This window comes from Anomaloglossus baeobatrachus, chromosome 4 (assembly GCF_048569485.1).
Source record: "Anomaloglossus baeobatrachus isolate aAnoBae1 chromosome 4, aAnoBae1.hap1, whole genome shotgun sequence".
In the NCBI taxonomy this organism is placed as follows: Eukaryota; Metazoa; Chordata; class Amphibia; order Anura; family Aromobatidae; genus Anomaloglossus; species Anomaloglossus baeobatrachus.
This window is the reverse complement of record NC_134356.1, coordinates 668,142,139-668,161,415: the sequence shown is the minus strand read 5'-3', so window position 1 is coordinate 668,161,415 and position 19,277 is coordinate 668,142,139. Positions and strand designations below refer to the sequence as shown.

Genomic DNA, 19,277 nt, shown 5'->3' with positions numbered 1-19,277 from the left:
AGGGGCAGAGTGTGGAGCTGAGTGGGCAGAAAGAAAGAAAGAAAGAAGGGAAGAAGAGAAGAAGTGTCCTCAAGGGTGAAGCAGTATTGGTGTGGGTCCAGTCTGTGATAGCCGGAGTGGGAGCCTAGGTGAAGTGGAGTAGCTGGGCACATCCCCACTAGAGGAGACAACAAGGAAAGATTTCCCCGAACAGGAATTGTGACCGTGCGCTATAAAATCCGTGCATTGAGCTGTCTGTGAAACTCTGCAATAAAGATGTCGTCTGGTTTATCTGATCCCTGCCTGAAGAGTCTTCCTGCGGCTGAAAGTATGCTCTTTTCCACCACACTCTGCCCCACAGAACAATCCACTGTCCCAGTAGTGAGGGCGGAGCCGGGGGTTGGCCTGAGAGAAAAGGGGGCCACGACTACAAGCCCCGAGGCACCCCCGGCACCCCGTTACATGTGGCGTAGTCGGCAGGATCCGGATTATCTGCAGGGGGTCCCGATCCAAGAAGATGGAGACCAAGTGGTGCCTAAGGCGTTGGACCAGGCACAAGATGGCAGTAAGATGGCCGCCGTCTTCACGAGTACAGCGAGCGCGCGAAGAATTGGCGCCAAACGAAAGACCCTGAGTTGGCCGGCGAAGAAAAAGAAGTACAGAGTACGCCGTCCAAAGAGGGGAGGTGCTGGCCCTAAGATGTTACTGAAAACATGTGGAGAGGGTGGCAGTACAGAGAAAAAGAAGAGTCGCCTATGCTGGGTCGAGTTAATGTGTGAGACTGGGGGTGGAGCGTATACAAGAGCGGGAAAAGAAGGCCCGCCTCCACCTTCCCCAGCATCTCCACCGTCCCCGGCGCCATTACCGGAAGGTCTGCAAGAGATCGGATGGGAAGAGTGTCAGTACCGGAGACGTACACAGCAGAGACCGGTGCTGGCTGAGATTTCCCGGCTGAGAAACACGCTGGCGGTGTCGCCAGAAGTCATGACAGGACTGAGTGCTGACCCAGACAAGGGGACACCGGCGGTGTTAGCGATCCACCAGAGTATGGTCACACACCCGGTGATCGTCGTGGGTAGTCCCCGTCCGTCCCGTTCAGTGACCCCCGTCACCCCCGTCGGGGGTTGAAGAGGCAAAACCGGAGACAGAGGCGCCAGAACCACCAGTCAACTGCGAACCGTTCCGGAGGCTGCGCCGCTTGCCAGGTCAGTCCCTTTCCGATTATGTGAGGGCTCAGTGGGCCGAATGGCAGCGCGCTTACCATCCCGAGTGACCCGTAACGACCGGAGGTGATGGACATGTTCGTGTTGAAGACCGGTGTTGTTAAGGAGCCGGAAAAGTTCCACAGTTTGCAACCATGTTTAAGTTACCGAGCCCGGAAGAAGCCTGATGCTGGACTGAGCCAGGGGCTCCCTCCGTGATGTTAAGGAAGACTTTATTGTTTGTCCTCCTATCTACAAAGACCGGGAGTGCTGTGAAAGCCTCCGGGCAGAAGACCAGCAAAGACCGGGAGTGCCTGCTGAAGGCCTCCGGGCACACTGCCTGCAAAGACCGGGAGCTCCCAGGAGGGACTCCGGGCGCAGAACTTGGGCGCTCAGTGGTTGACTTTGTTTATGAAGGTTTTAAAGTTTTATCCAAAGTTTGCCTTGCTGCTAAATTGTGTTTTACAGGTTCGAGCCTTGCCGGGAGGCTTAGGCTTAAAGAGGGGAGGAATGTAAGGGGTGGGCAGACCCCTTACAAGGAGGTGCAGTTTCCCCCTGAATATACCTCACTCTGGGGTAGTTACTGTTGATGTTATTAATAAACATGTTTTTACTGTGCAGTGGGGTTTCCCCTAGAGCCCGGGTGGGACGACTGTCCCCATAGAAACAGGGTAGGAGAGAGGAGGAGCCGGCAGCTTAGAGAGAGAAGTGTGTGTGTGTTGAAGTCAGTTGATTCCGGGACGGGGGAGAAGGAACAGCCAGGGGCAGAGTGTGGAGCTGAGTGGGCAGAAAGAAAGAAAGAAAGAAGGGAAGAAGAGAAGAAGTGTCCTCAAGGGTGAAGCAGCATTGGTGTGGGTCCAGTCTGTGTTAGCCGGAGTGGGAGCCTAGGTGAAGTGGAGTAGCCGGGCACATCCCCACTAGAGGAGACAACAAGGAAAGATTTCCCCGGACAGGAATTGTGACCGTGCGCTATAAAATCCGTGCATTGAGCTGTCTGTGAAACTCTGTGCAATAAAGATGTCGTCTGGTTTATCTGATCCCTGCCTGAAGAGTCTTCCTGTGGCTGAAAGTATGCTCTTTTCCACCACACTCTGCCCCACAGAACAATCCCCTGTCCCAGTAGTGACGGCGGAGCCGGGGGTTGGCCTGAGAGAAAAGGGGGCCACGACTACAAGCCCCGAGGCACCCCTGGCACCCTGTTACAGCTATACCTGAACATCTCAGCTCTGCTACATTTGAGCATCACAGCTCTGCTACATATGATCATCTCACCTCCGCTACATCTGAGTGTCTCAACTCTGCTACATCTGTCACAGCTCTGTTGCATCTGTTGCAGCTCTGCTATTTCAGAGTATCTCAGTTCTGTTACATCTGAGTATCTCAGTTCTGCTACATCTGTCATATCTCTGCTACATCTGTCTCAGGTCTGCTACATCTGAGCTTCTCAGCTCTGATACATCTGTCTCTACTCTGCTACATCTGACCGTCACACTCAGATGTGGCAGAGCTGAGATCGTAAGATGTAACAGAGCAGAGACGTTCAGATGTAGCAGAGCTGTGATGCTCAGGTCTAGCAGGGAGATAAGCTCTTTTGAATATTTTTACCAGCATGCTGTATTGAAGCCGGGTATTCACTTGCTGGGAATGCAGAGACTCCTTTGTCAGCCAGACTCTTTCTGAGTCCTCCTTCACACATCCATGTCTCCGGTACGTGTTTGGTCCATTTCCTCACGTGCCGGAGACACGGGCACACGTAGACCCATTAAAATCAATGGGTCTATGCTCACGTCCGTGTTTTGCCATGGACCATGTGTCCGTGTGGAGCATTCGTGTGCCCATGTGCTCCACACGTAGACATGTCTGTTTTTCTCGGCCATCACGGGTGTCACGCGGACCGCACACGGACCGCATGGATGTGATCCGTGTGACACAAGGGAGAAAACATACGCATCTGTGAATTAAAATGAATTACTTACCTTCTCCAGCGCTGCTGTCTCTGCCGCTGCTGTCACTTGCTTCCGACCCCCGCTCATTATGCTCATTGCATATTCACTCCACTGCGGGCCGTAAGCAGCAGCAGCGGGGAGTCGGCAGGACCGGAGACCGCAGATCAGCACCACGGACAGCAACGCCAGGGACAGTTGAGCAGAAAGTTCCCGTCCTCCATTTGTTATCACTTATAGCACACGGAAAACACATGTGTGCCATAAACACAGCACATGGAGGGCAATATGCACTTTTGACATGTCTGTGAAAAACGTGCTTGATTTTCATGGACGTGTGAAGGAGGCCTGAGAAGAAGAACTCTGGGAAACTCTCGCTCTCTCTACAGCAGAGACACATGTAGCAGAGGTGAGACAGATGTAGTAGAGCTGTGACACTGGTGTGATCTCAGTATCCTCACCCGAAGTTGGTGCTTGCACTGTGTCACAATAACATGCAGCAGGTTGAAGATACAGGAAGGAGGAGAGGTGGGGGTTTGGGTGGAGTTTTGAGTTGCTGTGATAAGAGCTGGCTTACAGGCTACTGCAATGCATGATGGAACTTGTAGTATTAGAACACAGGAAGTCAGGAAAAAGGAAAATGATGATTAACCCCATTAGAGCTGCAGCCAGCAATGAAGATGTGCTGCCAGAGCATAATATTGCTACAGTATTTTGAGAGGCAGATAATAGCACAATTTATGAATAAAAAAGAAATCAGTTATGGTACTGCACAACCTCTTTAAGTTCTACATTGTACATTGTACAATTACATTCTACAAATTCTACATTCTACATTCAGCTGTTCAGTTTGTGAAGAGATTGACACCTTTTTGACATGGCTGCTGCTAAACCTCTCCTATGTCAGCCTTGTATTAATGCTTTTTGGGGATATTGTCTTACCCGTTCTGATATTCCTGAGAGCCAAATCCCTACGTTCCAGTCCTATCGTGTCCCACTGGTTAGTTTTGTCTAGATAATGAGTTGCGATCACAACTGGTGTCATTTTCTGCATGTTTTGCTCAGCACAACCTTCGGGTAACGTCATCATCAAGTGATTTATATTAGAACCATTGATGGCACTTTGTACCAGCTGAGCGATTGGAGATCCTGAAAGATAAAACATTCATCAGTAGAGATGAGCCATTCCATTTGATGGTAATAAATTCTTGTTAATTGTTTAGTAATCAGCTGAACCCGGTGAATTGAAATAATAATAATCGCTTTGAGGGAAATATTTGAAAATGGCTGCCACCATTTTACTCATTGCAGAATATTGCATCAGCCAGAGAAGGCTCGTCGACCTCAGGCTTTCCCATAAAGGCTTACAGAAACACATGGTATAGCACAGCCAATCAGGAGGGACTATCATAGCCTGTATAAAAGCAGAGGAAGGGAATGCAGCAGCCATTTAGAGGTAAAACTTCAATTTCAAAAGATTTCCTTATCACTATTAACCATTAACGTTTTTTCTACCCTATAGGGTTTAGGGCGTTTGGTAGATGTACCTAGCTCCAACCATTGTAAAAGGAGGTGGCTCCAATCATAAACCCTAAAGGCCACTTTACACACAGTGACATCGCTAGTGATGTCGCTGGTGAAAGCACCCGCTCCCATCGGTTGTGTGTCACGGTCAAATCGCTGCTCATGGCGCACAACATCGCTAGGACACGTCACACTATACTTCTACTTACCTGCCTAGCGACCTCACTGTGGCCGGCGAACCGCCTCCTTTCTAAGGGGGCGGATTGTGCGGCGTCACAGCGACGTCACACGGCAGCCATCCAATAAAAGTGGAGGGGCGGAGATGAGCGGCCGGAATATCCCGCCCACCTCCTTCCTTCCTCATTGCCGGAGGCTGCAGGTACGATGTTGTTCCTCGTTCCTGCGGTGTCACACATAGCGATGTGTGCTGCCGCAGGAACGACGAACAACCTGCGTCCTGCTACAGCAACGATATTTGGGATTAGAACGACGTGTCAACGATCAACGATTAGGTGAGTAATTTTGATCGTTAGTGGTCGTTCATGCGTTTCACACTCAATGACGTCGCTAATGAGGCCGGATGTGCGTCACGAATTCCGTGACCCCAACGACATCTCGTTAGCGATGTCGTTGCGTGTAAAGCTCCCTTTAGTATGATCTTTTTCCTTCGTCCTGTACCAGCACCTAATACTATCCACTTCTGTGCTGGAAATTGGGGACAATTTCTATTTTGGTTGGTTGTGCCTCACTTCTAAGGACCTTCACCCCCAATGTAAAGGAGAAGGCAAGTATGGTGGTCTCCAGAAGGTCATGGAGATTTATTGTGATCAGATCAAAGGTGTGATGTGGGAATCTAACTATTAAGATGCTGAAAGGTTGTAAAATATAGGATGTGGAAGAACTTGTGGTACAGAAGGTTAGAAGATGACAGTGATGGTCTCCACAGGACCATGGAGCTCTCTTTAAGAAACCGGCTTAGACTAATCATTGAGGATCTCAAAGTCCTTCTTAGTTTTTTCCATCAAAGCTTCCATTAAACATGGCACAGCCTACTTGTGCCCATCTTGCTTTTCCATTCATAATAAATAAGGATGGTCTGCCTGATAACGAAGTGTTAAAAGACTAAGCATAACCAGTAATGTCCAACCTTGCACCATAATCTCGATTGCAATCTGTGATTGCGGAACCATATTCTTTATTACGAGCGATGGGATGTTCACGATGTGCTCGCCATCTGAAGGGGAAAAAGTGAGAAAATCAATGACTTTTTACAATGGACATAATAACCTGTGACATGACAGTCTATATGAGGTCCAAGTCCAAAACCGGACCCCTCATTTCCTTTGTTTAGATGAAACACCTCCTTAACCAATTCAGGTCCCAACCTAGTTTGTGCCTTCATCTCTGCAGTCTATGGTACATATCTTTATCATTTCCTTAAGTATCATTTTATATATTTTCTTTTACATGAAAAGCTTAAAAAGGTATTTTTTGTGTTTTAAAAACTATTGAATTCTGTTGTCCTAGTATGAACTTCCAACGTGTGATCCTCTGATTGCTTCTTCAAAACATTGCAGACCTTCAGGCTCACAATTACGATGACCGGCATCCGATTAGGTCCTGCTTTTAGTAGGGTCTAATATGTCTATGCAGATGATGGACCTAGAGACCATTGTTTGGTCCCTGGCTGCTATGGCAAGTTGTCAACTCATATTCAAGAGGGAAATTATGTAATGAGGATGGGATTGGCATTGGATATTATAGCTCAGGGCAGATAGAGGTTAAAAGATGACTCTGGGTAAAACTGCTAAACTGTGTTATGACCAGTTCAGGGGTGAAGGCCCACAGTAACCCAAGAACAGTGATGGACATCCGGTGTTGCTTATAACTCAGAACCCCCAGGTTTTAACTGAGTTCTAAGCTCCTACTGTAGAGAACGGAAAATGGATTTTGGCCTTGTATTATGTGGACATTAGAGATGAGTTGAGATGATCAAACATGAGGGTTGGTGTTTGGTGTTCTTACAAAAAACAGTTTGGGTGCTTTGCGTATGCAAACCACTCTCGTGAGCATCACTTTGCTCCGGGTAAGCTCGGTGCTCGACCCAGTGCGAACCGCTGGGGGGTAACAACAGAGTGATTGAATGTAGTGTGCACCAAAGAAAATGGGGGGACTTCACCCACCCCTGGAAGTGATCTGTTTATGGCTGGCTGCATGATGGTGGAGACCCAAACTGCCCAATTAGTGACTTCCATTGGGATTCAATTGAAGTCTGATTCCCAAACCAAATTTATTCAAAAGTCCGGTTGCACTTGCTGAACCAATCTTCCACGAATCCACTCATCTCTAGAGGTGAGCAAATCTATTTGCAGGACCTTGGTCCAAAAGCCAGATCAACATTCTTTGGCTGCTGGACGGGAACCGTGAGAAAAGCCTCCTACCTCCCGTCATCCCATCGCTTTTTTTGATTAGCCAGCCTGGTGCAACATTGCATCTATATCACACTGCAAAAGTGATGTCGAACCAGTTCAGATGAAAATGAGGTAGTTCTCCTGACCCCCGTGCTGTGGCCATGGAATATCAAGCTTTATGCTGGACCTGAATCCTTCGGATCGATTCACACCATCTCTAGTGGTCATCCATAAGTAATATGCAAAACTTACTTCTGACGTGAAACGTTGAGAGATTTCTATATAAAACGAAGAATATTTTACATGGCCACTCGTAAGGGGTGCACTACACTTACTTTTCCCTTTTGCTTTTGGATCCAGTATCACTGATTGTAAGGCTTCAATTTTACGAATTCCTTCTGGCTGAAATGGTAAACAAGAAATAAGATCCAGAAAAAATAACACAAGGAAATCGGAGATTGATGATAGACAGATATGAGATGGATCGACAATGTTGTTTCTTCCTTCTCACCACAACTTTCAGTAACTTCCGCACACCGTCTCCAAAACTGTCTCCAGAGACTGAGGCTATGACTTCTACATTATGCTTTCCTACAGCGAGTGGCACAATGGTAAAGGGGACAGTGAAGGAGGAGTGCTTCTTGACTGTCACCACCTTGGTGTACTTCCTACTGGGGGAGGTGGAAAGACTGCAGATCTGAGGATTGTATGAAAGGGATATCCGAACCTGCAACCCAAAATAATAATAATGCTATTATTGTCTAATTTTGATCAATAAACAATGGATGAATTATGGCAACCTTATTAATCCGTTCCTATACAGTTCATCAGCATTACATAGTTTGCATTTATGTAGCGCCAACATATTCCGCAGCGCTTTACAATTCAAAGGGGACGTACAGACAATATCAGACATTACAGAGTAACACAATTCAACAGATACCAAAAGGAGTGCGATTCCTGCCCACAAGCTACTATTTATGAGGAAATAGGGGAGGCGCAAAAGGGTAAATGGTTAAAAGTTCTTGTATTGTCTGGTCCGGCCATCAATAAAATATATAGGGGATTCATACATTGGTGTAGAACTGTGGAGGGCTTTGTGGATGAGAGTGATAAGTTTATATCGAACTCTGTAGTGGATGGGCAACCAGTGCAATGTCTGGCACAGGTTAGAGACATCAGTGTAGCAGCTGGAGAGGAATAGGATTCTGGTTACTGAATGCAGGATGGACTGTAGAGTGCAGAGTTTAGTAAGAGGGAGACCAATTAGTAGAGAGTTGGAATATTCCAGATAAGAATTAATCAATGGTAGGAAAAGATTGAATTCTAGAGATGTTTTCGAGATGAAAGTGACCTCAAGACAGTGAGCGTGCTGCTGGGGAGTAATGGTGGAACTGTGTCGCCCTGGGCAAGCCAGGGGACACAGGTCACAACACCACCACACCCCACACTCCAGGTAGGCACATCTGCTAACCAGAAATCCTTGTTGCCTTCCTCCAAGAGTCTGTTGATGCACACCAGGGGGTGGGCCAGGCGGTTGGCTCCGCCCACCAAGGAGCTTACAACTCTGGAGGCAGGAAGTACCAGGCAGAAAGCTCAGGGAGGAGGAGGTGGAAGGAGGCAGAAGGCCCAGGCAGGGCAAGTGTGAGGAGCAAAAGTAAGAGTAAACAACCAAGAAGTGAAAGTGGAGGAAAGAAAAGGAGTAAAGGAGGAAAGCAAGAAGAGGTGACAGAGCAAAGAGTGAGCAAGCCTGAGAGCCCAGCTTTGTGTAGGGCTAGAACAGCAAGGTCAGCGACGGCGGTGACTGTTCGGAGGGGGACCGTTTGGAGGTTCCTGGAAGGACCCCGTTGGCTGTGTGCCCGGTGGTCTGGAGCAGTGTTCCGAAAGACAGTCAGCACCAGGGCAGGGGCCTCTCGGACCCCGACAAGGCTAGGAGTCGCCAAATTTGCCGAATCCGTCAGTGAAGGGGACGTAGATTCCCCCAACAACCAAGTCCCGATAGAAGGCAACAGTCCAACCTGTACAACAGAGGCACCGCCACCACCAGGGCACCAGTCTCTGAGGGCCAGCGCCTGCGGGCAAAGTGTAGTGCTCCTCCGGCCCAGCTTGAAGCCGGGGAGCGGGTTACCGGTGGGGACCCATCGCAACCATCCGTACATACAGGTGCAAGGAAGAGGGACATCACCGTCACCTACCGGGGAAGCAAAGCAGCCGTCTGTGGGACCGTCCTACCAGCCGTTTGGTTTACCGTACAAACTGTGTCCAAGTCTCAGGCTGAGTGAGTACCATAGTGCCGCAAGGCACAGCGCTGCCCCCGCGTCCCTGCGCCCACCAGGCCCTGCATCTCACAAGCCATCACCGGGCCCCGGGATCACCAACCCCTACCCACGGAGGGGCAACACAACACCTGGCTGCTCCCCATCACCATCCCCGGGATCCCCACATTGAGCAGCGGTGGTGCTACACATCACCACAACCGTGGGTGGCGTCACGGACATTATCCCAACACCCCAAACAACCCCCCTTTCACTCACGGGCGAGGAGTGCCGCTCGAGGAAACCCCCGGGATCCGGCCTACGGCTCGAGCCACCACTGAGCTGCCGGACCCGAGCAGAAGGGGTGAGCGCGGTGTGCTGACACCCTCCTTCCCGCCCGCGACAACTTGGCGTCACGAACAGGATCTTACCGCTCTGCCGTCTGGTAGAGGTGCGCCTTGTTACCGCCGGAGGTATCCGGCAGAAAAATTTCAGAAGCCGCCATCTTTGGCGCGAAAAGTTCCCGCTCGAGCGTCTTCTCGAGCAGTAGAGGCGCGAAGGCCAAAACCCCGCCCCGAGAGAGGAGGGGCCGGAAAGAGCTAAGGGGGACGAAATGGCGGCTGGCCGCATGTGAGCGCGGCTGTGGAAGCAGGGACGCCAGGACCCTGCGGCCATTTATTGGTTCCTGGAAGAGGCCGCTGCTAAAGATGCTGAGTCCGACCAACAACACCGTGGTCCCCGCGCCCGGCATGGCGGCGTGGGTGGAAGTCCGGACCGCCCAGCTAAGCAGCCGTATGCAGGTCCGCATGCAGCTCCTCCTGGAGGAGTGGGAGGCCGACATGGTGGAAGTGGTGGCTGCTATGTGGAGATGCGAGGTGGAGGAAGATCTGGAGGAACGGGTAAGAGACCCACGTCCCTGTATTCCCGAGGGATCGGCCGCTGCGGCTGAGGGGCCCGGCCTACACCCGTTCACCCTGCTACCTCTCCCGCTACCCGCGTTAGCTGCTGCTGCCCCGCCACTAGGCCCGCTACCACCACCACCGGTAGCGGTACCCTGCCAATCCGCCCCGGCGGACCGACCTGCAGCAGAAGCTCATGACCACCCTGAACCGCTTCTATGGAAGAAGCCAAAGGCTGAGCCCGTCAGCAAAGATGCACCGGAGGCACGGCGGGGATGCAGCTGCCAGGAGGCAGAGGAGGCCATGTCACAGCGGGGTCCCTCATTACTGAAGGTGCCGGTCGTAGCTGACACGGAGGGACTCTGGCTGGGTCCGTCCCCCGCACACGCTGAACCGGAGCAAACAGAAAGTACTCCCGGCTGGGAGCGGCGGCAACAGCAGCTGCGCAGGGAGATCGATGCCCGAGAGGGGTGTAGAGCGGATGTGCATGCCCGCATGAATATGGAAGAAGATCGCCTGCAGCGAGCTACCATTGGGGTCCAGAGCGGTGCACCATGTGAAGGTGGCACTAGAGCCCCACGAGTGAGAATGGACTGTTAAGCCGCAAAAGGGCAGCGGAAGCCCGCAGCACCGTCCCCGTTGGGACCACCTGCTTGTTTGAAAAGTTTGAAAGTTTTGAAAGATGATGAAAAATGATTATCCGAGTTGTTCACCTGATTCACCGTGTGATTAGCAACCGGCTGGAGCCGGCACCGTTGTCCCTGTGGGGACCGTTTAACGTTTAAAAATGCATGGGAACTATCCATGGACAAGCCCGTGAACTCTGCAGGGCAACCACAAACGTTAGTGGCTTGTAAATATGTTGGGTACCGTTACCGTTTCCGCAATGCCGCCTCCGGAGAGGCAGGTTGGAGGGAGGGCCCTGAGCAGAGCAGGCCAGGGCCCAGCCACCAAAGGAACCGGTGGCTACCCTCTGGAGGGAAGGACAGATCCTGCTCGGGTACCGTGTGCTGGACTGTGGGTCAAGGGGTGCTGCCTGGGTTTTAGGGGCAGCATCAGGGCCAGGTTACTTGGGTGGGAGAGAGCGGAAACCGTGACCGTATACCGTTGCAACGTTAAAAATAAATGTGCCTCCCGTCTTGGGAAGAGTTTATTAAAAATGTATTGATGTTATGTTTAACCCTGTTATCCCCTTTTTACAGAAAAATAAAACCGGTGTAGGACGGCAGCCCGCGGACGGTCTGCGTTTTGCTAAGGGGGAATGTGTCGCCCTGGGCAAGCCAGGGGACACAGGTCACAACACCACCACACCCCACACTCCAGGTAGGCACATCTGCTAACCAGAAATCCTTGTTGCCTTCCTCCAAGAGTCTGTTGATGCACACCAGGGGGTGGGCCAGGCGGTTGGCTCCGCCCACCAAGGAGCTCACAACTCTGGAGGCAGGAAGTACCAGGCAGAAAGCTCAGGGAGGAGGAGGTGGAAGGAGGCAGAAGGCCCAGGCAGGGCAAGTGTGAGGAGCAAAAGTAAGAGTAAACAACCAAGAAGTGAAAGTGGAGGAAAGAAAAGGAGTAAAGGAGGAAAGCAAGAAGAGGTGACAGAGCAAAGAGTGAGCAAGCCTGAGAGCCCAGCTTTGTATAGGGCTAGAACAGCAAGGTCAGCGACGGCGGTGACTGTCCGGAGGGGGACCGTTTGGAGGTTCCTGGAAGGACCCCGTTGGCTGTGTGCCCGGTGGTCTGGAGCAGTGTTCCGAAAGACAGTCAGCACCAGGGCAGGGGCCTCTCGGACCCCGGCAAGGCTAGGAGTCGCCAAATTTGCCGAATCCGTCAGTGAAGGGGACGTAGATTCCCCCAACAACCAAGTCCCGATAGAAGGCAACAGTCCAACCTGTACAACAGAGGCACCGCCACCGCCAGGGCACCAGTCTCTGAGGGCCAGCGCCTGCGGGCAAAGTGTAGTGCTCCTCCGGCCCAGCTTGAAGCCGGGGAGCGGATTACCGGTGGGGACCCATCGCAACCATCCGTACATACAGGTGCAAGGAAGAGGGACATCACCGTCACCTACCGGGGAAGCAAAGCAGCCGTCTGTGGGACCGTCCTACCAGCCGTTTGGTTTACCGTACAAACTGTGTCCAAGTCTCAGGCTGAGTGAGTACCATAGTGCCGCAAGGCACAGCGCTGCCCCCGCGTCCCTGCGCCCACCAGGCCCTGCACCTCACAAGCCATCACCGGGCCCCGGGATCACCAACTCCTACCCACGGAGGGGCAACACAACACCTGGCTGCTCCCCATCACCATCCCCGGGATCCCCACATTGAGCAGCGGTGGTGCTACACATCACCACAACCGTGGGTGGCGTCACGGACATTATCCCAACACCCCAAACAACCCCCCTTTCACTCACGGGCGAGGAGTGCCGCTCGAGGAAACCCCCGGGATCCGGCCTACGGCTCGAGCCACCACTGAGCTGCCGGACCCGAGCAGAAGGGGTGAGCGCGGTGTGCTGACACCCTCCTCCCCGCCCGCGACAGAACCACACATGGAAATGCTAATATTGGGCTTTGGAAGGCTAGTAGAGGAAGGAGACATGAAAAGTTCAGTTTTTGACAGATTCAATTTTTGATAGAGGGAGGACATGATGTTGGAGACAGTGGACAGACAATCACTGGTATTTTGTAGTAAGGCAGAGGTGATAGCAGGAGACGCCGTGTACAATTGTGTGTCATCAGCATAGAGGTGGTACTGGAAACCAAATCTACTGATGGTTTGTTCAATAGAAGTGGTGTATAGAGAAAAGAGGAGGGGGCCCACTTGGCCTCATTTCTTCGTAAAAGAATGGTCCAAGGATGAATGATTAGGTGAAGCCACACCAAACGGTTACCTTTGGCAAATGCAGTAGAACCCTCTCGACTGAATGCGGATTTTCAGTGGCCCATATGCAACAGTTTGGAGTGTTCGCTGTTCAATTCAGGTAAAAATGAACATTCCATGGCCAATTGCCATCCACTTACACTCTCGCCAGACACATGAATACAAATGTCATGCAGGAATCATTGTCACCAGGAAGAAGTTGATGATGGCTAGTTTTGTATGGGTATGCCCGCAAGACCTTTTGGGGAACTTTCCACACTGTGCTGTACAGGAGCCCCAATTGCTTGGAAACACTGAGTGCACTGCTGTTCCCAGCAGGGTTGTTTGTACCCTGTGCCATGATGGCAGTGGCAATGTCCTCCACAACCTCTCTGCTTAATGGTCATCGCCCATGCCCTGGCTGAACACGCAGTAACCCTGTTGCCTCAAAACGTGTCACCATCTGTCTCAGCGAATTTACAGACATAGGTGTGACACCCCTGGACTATAAGCTCGTCACAGGGTATTGCACAATCTACTCTCCCGTGCAGTATCCACCTCCCTCTTGGTTATGGGTCCCTAACCAAATGGTGTTGCCTACCACAGTAAATCAAATCCTAGATACACCCTGCGCCACACCCACCAGACAAACCAGTGGACGGCTTGAGTGGAATAGAGTCGCCCACCTGGGGGGTCAGGGAGGGGAGGGGAGGAGTGTAGTCAGTTGGTTAGAGGATCGATGAGTGGTGGTGAGAGAGTAACCCTCGAGCTATGAGGAGCTCTGAGGAGGTCGGGAGCGGTGACTCCCATAAGGAAACTGTCTAGGTTGCAGACGGTGGTCTGGGCCTAGAGGAGTCGGACCACCGGTCGCAGGGGATCGTGGCAAGGGGCTCAGATCTGTCGAGCAGGACAGCCGGCGGCCTTGCATCATCACCGGTCCGGGACCTGGGCACGACGGGGTACGTGGACCCTAGCTCGGGGAGTAGCTGCATTCAACCCAATAATTTACCTGTGGAGAACAGAGCCGAACTAGCTCCCCTCAGCGGCAGCCGTGGCCTTGTGGACCGTTTTGACCCCGTTCAGGGATGGCAGTTAATTCGGGAGGCAGGCCTCACAGCCGGGGTGTTTGTGTCCCGGCAGGATGTGGCACAGCACCTCCCCAGGGGACACCCCGAGCGAAATCTAGAGCCAGAGGATAATGGTCATGTATACCCGGCATTGTGGAGAGCGTGGCTGGTATGCCCTGGAAGTGATCAAACACGTAATGTTGGAGGAAGAGTTTGTGCCGGCGTCTGTGGTGCAAGGAAGCATGGTTACGGGACCCGGCCATTTAATGTAATTTGAGCTTAAAAAAATACTAGGTATCTGTGTTTTCTTTTACTATGTTTCATAGTTTGTTATTTTTCATAAAGAGTAATGTTATAAAAAGAAAAGTTTTAATTAACCGGTTTAATCAACAGAGAATGTTACCTGATTAAGAAGATGATATGTGTGCACCAGGTGCATGGACCTTATTACTTTTATTATGCATCTATATTTTAATAGTAGAAATGGACCATGGCTGTGGGACTGGTTGCGGCCAACACGGACTTGTGTTATTGTAAATAGTTGTACCTCCTATGCCTACCAGAGTCGTCTTTACAACACCCGGGACCTTAACCTGGTAACGGACCCATGGATAGGAATGCAGTGGGTCAGGTTGTTTGGGTGGCGGATTGATGGGATCCGGGACGCTGGGACTGGACTGTTGCAGGAAGAGGCTGCAACGGAGTAGGTTAAGCCTCCGCTACTAACATAACCGGTAGCGTTCCATGGTTGGAGATGAACTCAAAAGTTACCGTAACGTTTAAGTATATGCCTCCCTAATGTGGGATGAAACCTGAAAAAAAATGTTCTTCGTTTTCTATTTTGCAGTTTTAAAAAAAAAAATAAAAAAATAAACCTCTGATGTCCTGTAGCTCGAGGAAGAGCTACATTTAACCAAGGGGGAATGTGACGCCCCTGGACTATCAGGTCGTCACAGAGTATTGCACAATCTACCCTCCCGTGCAGTATCCACCTCCTTATTGGTTATGGGTCCCTAACCAAATAGTGTTGTCTACAACAGAAAATCAAATCCTAGATACACCTTATGCTACACCCACTAGACACACCAGTGGACGGCTTGAGTGGAATAGAGTCGCCCACCTGGGGAGTTAGGGAGGGGAGGAGTGTAGTTAGTTGGTTAGGGAGTCGGTAAGTGAGTGGTGGTGAGAGAGTAGCCCTCGAGCTGTGAGGAGCTCTGAGGAGGTCGGGAGCGGTGACTCCCATAAGGAAACTGTCTAGGTTGCAGACGGTGGTCTGGACCTAGAGGAGTCGGGCCCCTGGTCGCAGGGGGATCGTGGCAAGGGGCTTGGTTCTGTCAAGCAGGACAGCCGTCGGCCTTGTACCATCACCGGTCCGTGCCCGATGCACGATGGGGTACATGGACCCTAGGTCGGGGAGTAGCTGCATGCAACTCGATAATTTACCCGTGGAGAAAGGAGTCTTCAAGATTCGTTCCCAACCACTCTAAAATCGGGGCACTAGCGCAACGAGGGGGATAGGATTTTCCACCCAAAACGGTACAGAAAATCCCAAGCGTGAGCCCTGAGAGCATGCTCCCACACTTAGCCACAGTGGGGAGCGGGACCCGGCAAGTTTCACACTATCGGGACCACCAGAGAAGTAAATTTAGTGCCAGGAGGCAGGTCACGGATCACCAGTCAGCACCATTGGGGACGGGATCCGAACTAGCTCCCCTCAGCGACAGCGGTGTCCAGAGATTTGGTTTACCCGGTTGTTGGTGTCTGCTTAATGGACTGAGTGAGTAGAAGAGTGATCCCTGTGTCCCACGGCCTTATCCTCCCATCGACTCCCGGGGCATCCCCCCTACCTGTGGAGGGTCACAACACCTCGCTGCCCCCCTCATCATCCCGAGTACTCCCCAATGGCAGCGGCGGTATTCATCCCAGTTACCATGCACCATGGGTGGCATCACAAACTCTATAACCCCTTGTAAATACCCCCTTCATTTGAGCGGCCGCACGACCCCCGGGTCCGGAGACACTCGAGCCACTGAGAACCCGGATCCGAGCAGCTCGGCTGCTTCCACAGGGGCGGCACATAGGACCGCTACATGTGTGAAGGTTTTTCAAATGACAAAAGCCTCTCAGTGCAGCTGGAGCATTCCTAGCATTCCCATAAAACTGCCGCACCAACAGCGCACAATCCGGCGAAGAGACAGGCATCTTGCAGACTGAGCTGCAAGACGCGCTCACTGTACAGCGCCACTTTTGCACATGGTGGGGAGTTTTGGTATAAACAATTTTTTAAGATGGCTTCTGTTTCCCTTGAATAGCATACATACCAATTTTCAGACAATTCTGTTCACTGGTTGAGTCTGCACACGGCTCCAAACACCTTAGGCTATTTTATGGCCAGCTTGTATATTGAATAAAGGTTGTTTTAATCTATATACACTTTAGCCAGTGATTTAGTCTTATAATTGGTGGACTTGTGAAGTCTTGAAGGTCCCTTACAGTAAATTGCTCAGTCGGCTTCACTAGGCCCATCCTGAGGTGAGCCATAGGCTTCGTACACTTAGGGGTACTTTGCACGCTGCGACATCGCAAGCCGATGCTGCGATGCCGAGCGCGATAGTCCCTGCCCCCGTCGCAGCTGCGATATCCTTGTGATAGCTGCCGTAGCGAACATTATCGCTACGGCAGCTTCACATGGACTCACCTGTCCTGGGATGTCGCTCTGGCCGGCGACCCGCCTCCTTATTAAGGGGGCGGGTCGTGCGGCGTCACAGCGACGTCACACGGCAGGCAGCCAATAGGAGCGGAGGGGCGGAGATGAGTGGGATGTAAACATCCCGCCCACCTCCTTCCTTCCGCATATCCTACGGAAGCCGCGGTGACGCCGGTTGGAGATGTTCCTCGCTCCTGCGACTTCACACACAACGATGTGTTCTGCCGCAGGAGCGAGGAACAGCATCGGACCGTTGCGTCAGCGTAATTATGGATTACGCCGACGCTGCACCGATGATACGATTACGACGCTTTTGCGCTCGTTAATCGTATCATCGAACCTTTACACACTACGATGTCGCATGCAATGCCGGAAGTACGTCATTTTCAATTTGACCCCACCGACATCGCACCTGCGATGTCGTAGTGTGCAAAGCCCGCCTTACCAAGAACTGTCCACACACCAAGGACCCCACTGCAGAACTAACGCTTCCTAGGCCTGTCTCACCAGCCGACCCTCTGGCTCTCTGTCACTCCTCCAATCCTGGCTCTCTGTTCCCTCGTCAACTGGGAAGTATCTATATACTGTACATAGTAAAACCTTTTCTTACTCTCTTCCCAATCTGCTAACATTATGATACTTTACATTACACTGTCAACGCATTAATCACACATAACAGCTTATACTTTACATTAACGTAAGATACACATTATAGTAAAGCTCAATTTTCCATAAAAGCACTTTAAACTTTTGGCCGTTAGATGGCACCGACATTGGCATGGCGCCGCCACAGCAATAATTAGACATTCGTTTTCTAAAACACAGCTTTGATGATGTACGCAATATATAACACATCTGACAATATATGTATAAACACTGTAGGAGTGGGGCAGTCTGGCCACCTCTTACACCAGCAGAACAAAACGCTACAAGAATGTGTCCTAAACCTCGTCTATCAATGTAGTATTTACACAGTTTCTCCAGATGCAGTGTTCTACACCGCTACCGGTTGACAGGAACGTACAACTCATACCTTTGCGTCTTTGCCCATATAATTGAAGATGATAGCTCGAATTTCAACCTGTTCATTTCTTGCCACTGAATAAGGCATTTTCAAGTCTATGAAGAAATCCTTGACTGTTTGGATCTCATAGGGCTGTGCCACACAGATACCTGCACAACATAGGTGGAGAAGATAAGAAACATGGAAAATACTCTGAAGTCAGGGGAAAAATAGATACATTTGATTTATCTTTAGGATGATAATTTAAGGATGTGTGGCGCCCTGGCCTAGCCAGGTCGTCACAGATAACATCCAAATACCCCACCCCCATTAGACAGGGACACCAGCCAAACACAAAACCCTTGTTGCCTCCCTCCAGGGTCTGATGTCCACACCAGGTGGGGCGGAGCTAAGCAGTTGGCTCCACCCACCAAGGAGTTCACAGGCCTGGAGGCGGGAAAAGTGTCAGATAGAGTTTGGAGTTTGAAGAGTGAGGAGTGAACACTTGGGTGTCTGGGTTTGTGGCCCAGGCACTGATAACAAGGTTGGCAGACGGTGGTGGCCGTCTGCAGGAGTGGTGGAGCAACGTGGAACCGTAGGACCGGGGTCGGGCGACGGCCCGCCAGTACCGACCGGGGAGTGAAGTGAAGCCAGCACACACAGGCAGGGCCATCGGACCCCGACCAGGCTTGGAGCCACCGACAATAGTCAGATCCGAATGTGACTGGAACCCCAGGGGTTTCATAACAGCAAAAGTCCCGATTGAAGGCAACCGCCCACACCGTGAGGGTATACAGCTACCGCCTAAGGCTAGAGACCCAAGCGCCAGCGCCTGCGGGCAAACGGGCTCCTCTGGTATCCATACTACGGGGAGCGGACTACCGTTAGGGATCCATAGTAGTCAAAAGAGAACATCAAGGTGCAGGGAAAGACAGCCGCCATCACCTGTCCGGGGAGAGACACTGCAGCCGGCTGCGGGACCCATCCATCCAGCCGTTTGATTTACCGAGGACTTTGTACATTTCTGGGACAGGGAACCAAACCCGTTGGGCCGGGAGATTGCCGCCAGAGAGCAGCAGAGGGCCGAAGTGATGGCGAGGGTGATCAGGGAGAAAGATGCACTCCGTCATGCCACCTTTCAGGTGCGGGGCCCCGGTTGTATGAGGGTCAAGTCCGGCAGTTCGACCAACGGAGGGGGTTTGGCTTCATCTATGAGCCTGGCCTGGAGGCCGAAGTATTTGTGGCCCGCCGCGATGTCAATTCGCACCTCCCTACGAGCCATCCAGGTCATGATCTATTGTCGGGCGACCTAGTGACTTACACCCGCCATTGTGGGGAGGGGGGCTGGTTCGCCCTGAACGTCAAACAGAGGAAGAGCCGCAGTGAGCAGATGCGGACCCAGCCCCCTCCACCTCCACCAAGCCGTCCAGATGTGGAGCA

General features: G+C 51.6%; 1 protein-coding gene across 1 annotated transcript in view; it reads right to left on the bottom strand.

The window, feature by feature from the left end:
* The window catches only part of LOC142304353 (venom factor-like), a 157,784-nt gene that overhangs the window by 52,527 nt on the left and 85,980 nt on the right, over positions 1–19,277 (bottom strand). Inside the window, exons 20-24 of the mRNA XM_075346658.1 lie at positions 17,868–18,007; positions 7,571–7,786; positions 7,395–7,461; positions 5,796–5,882; positions 4,067–4,273 (exon numbers count right to left, since the gene is read on the bottom strand). Of these exons, the coding sequence (XP_075202773.1) occupies positions 4,067–4,273; positions 5,796–5,882; positions 7,395–7,461; positions 7,571–7,786; positions 17,868–18,007 (717 nt within the window). The remainder of the gene's footprint in view (positions 1–4,066; positions 4,274–5,795; positions 5,883–7,394; positions 7,462–7,570; positions 7,787–17,867; positions 18,008–19,277) is intronic.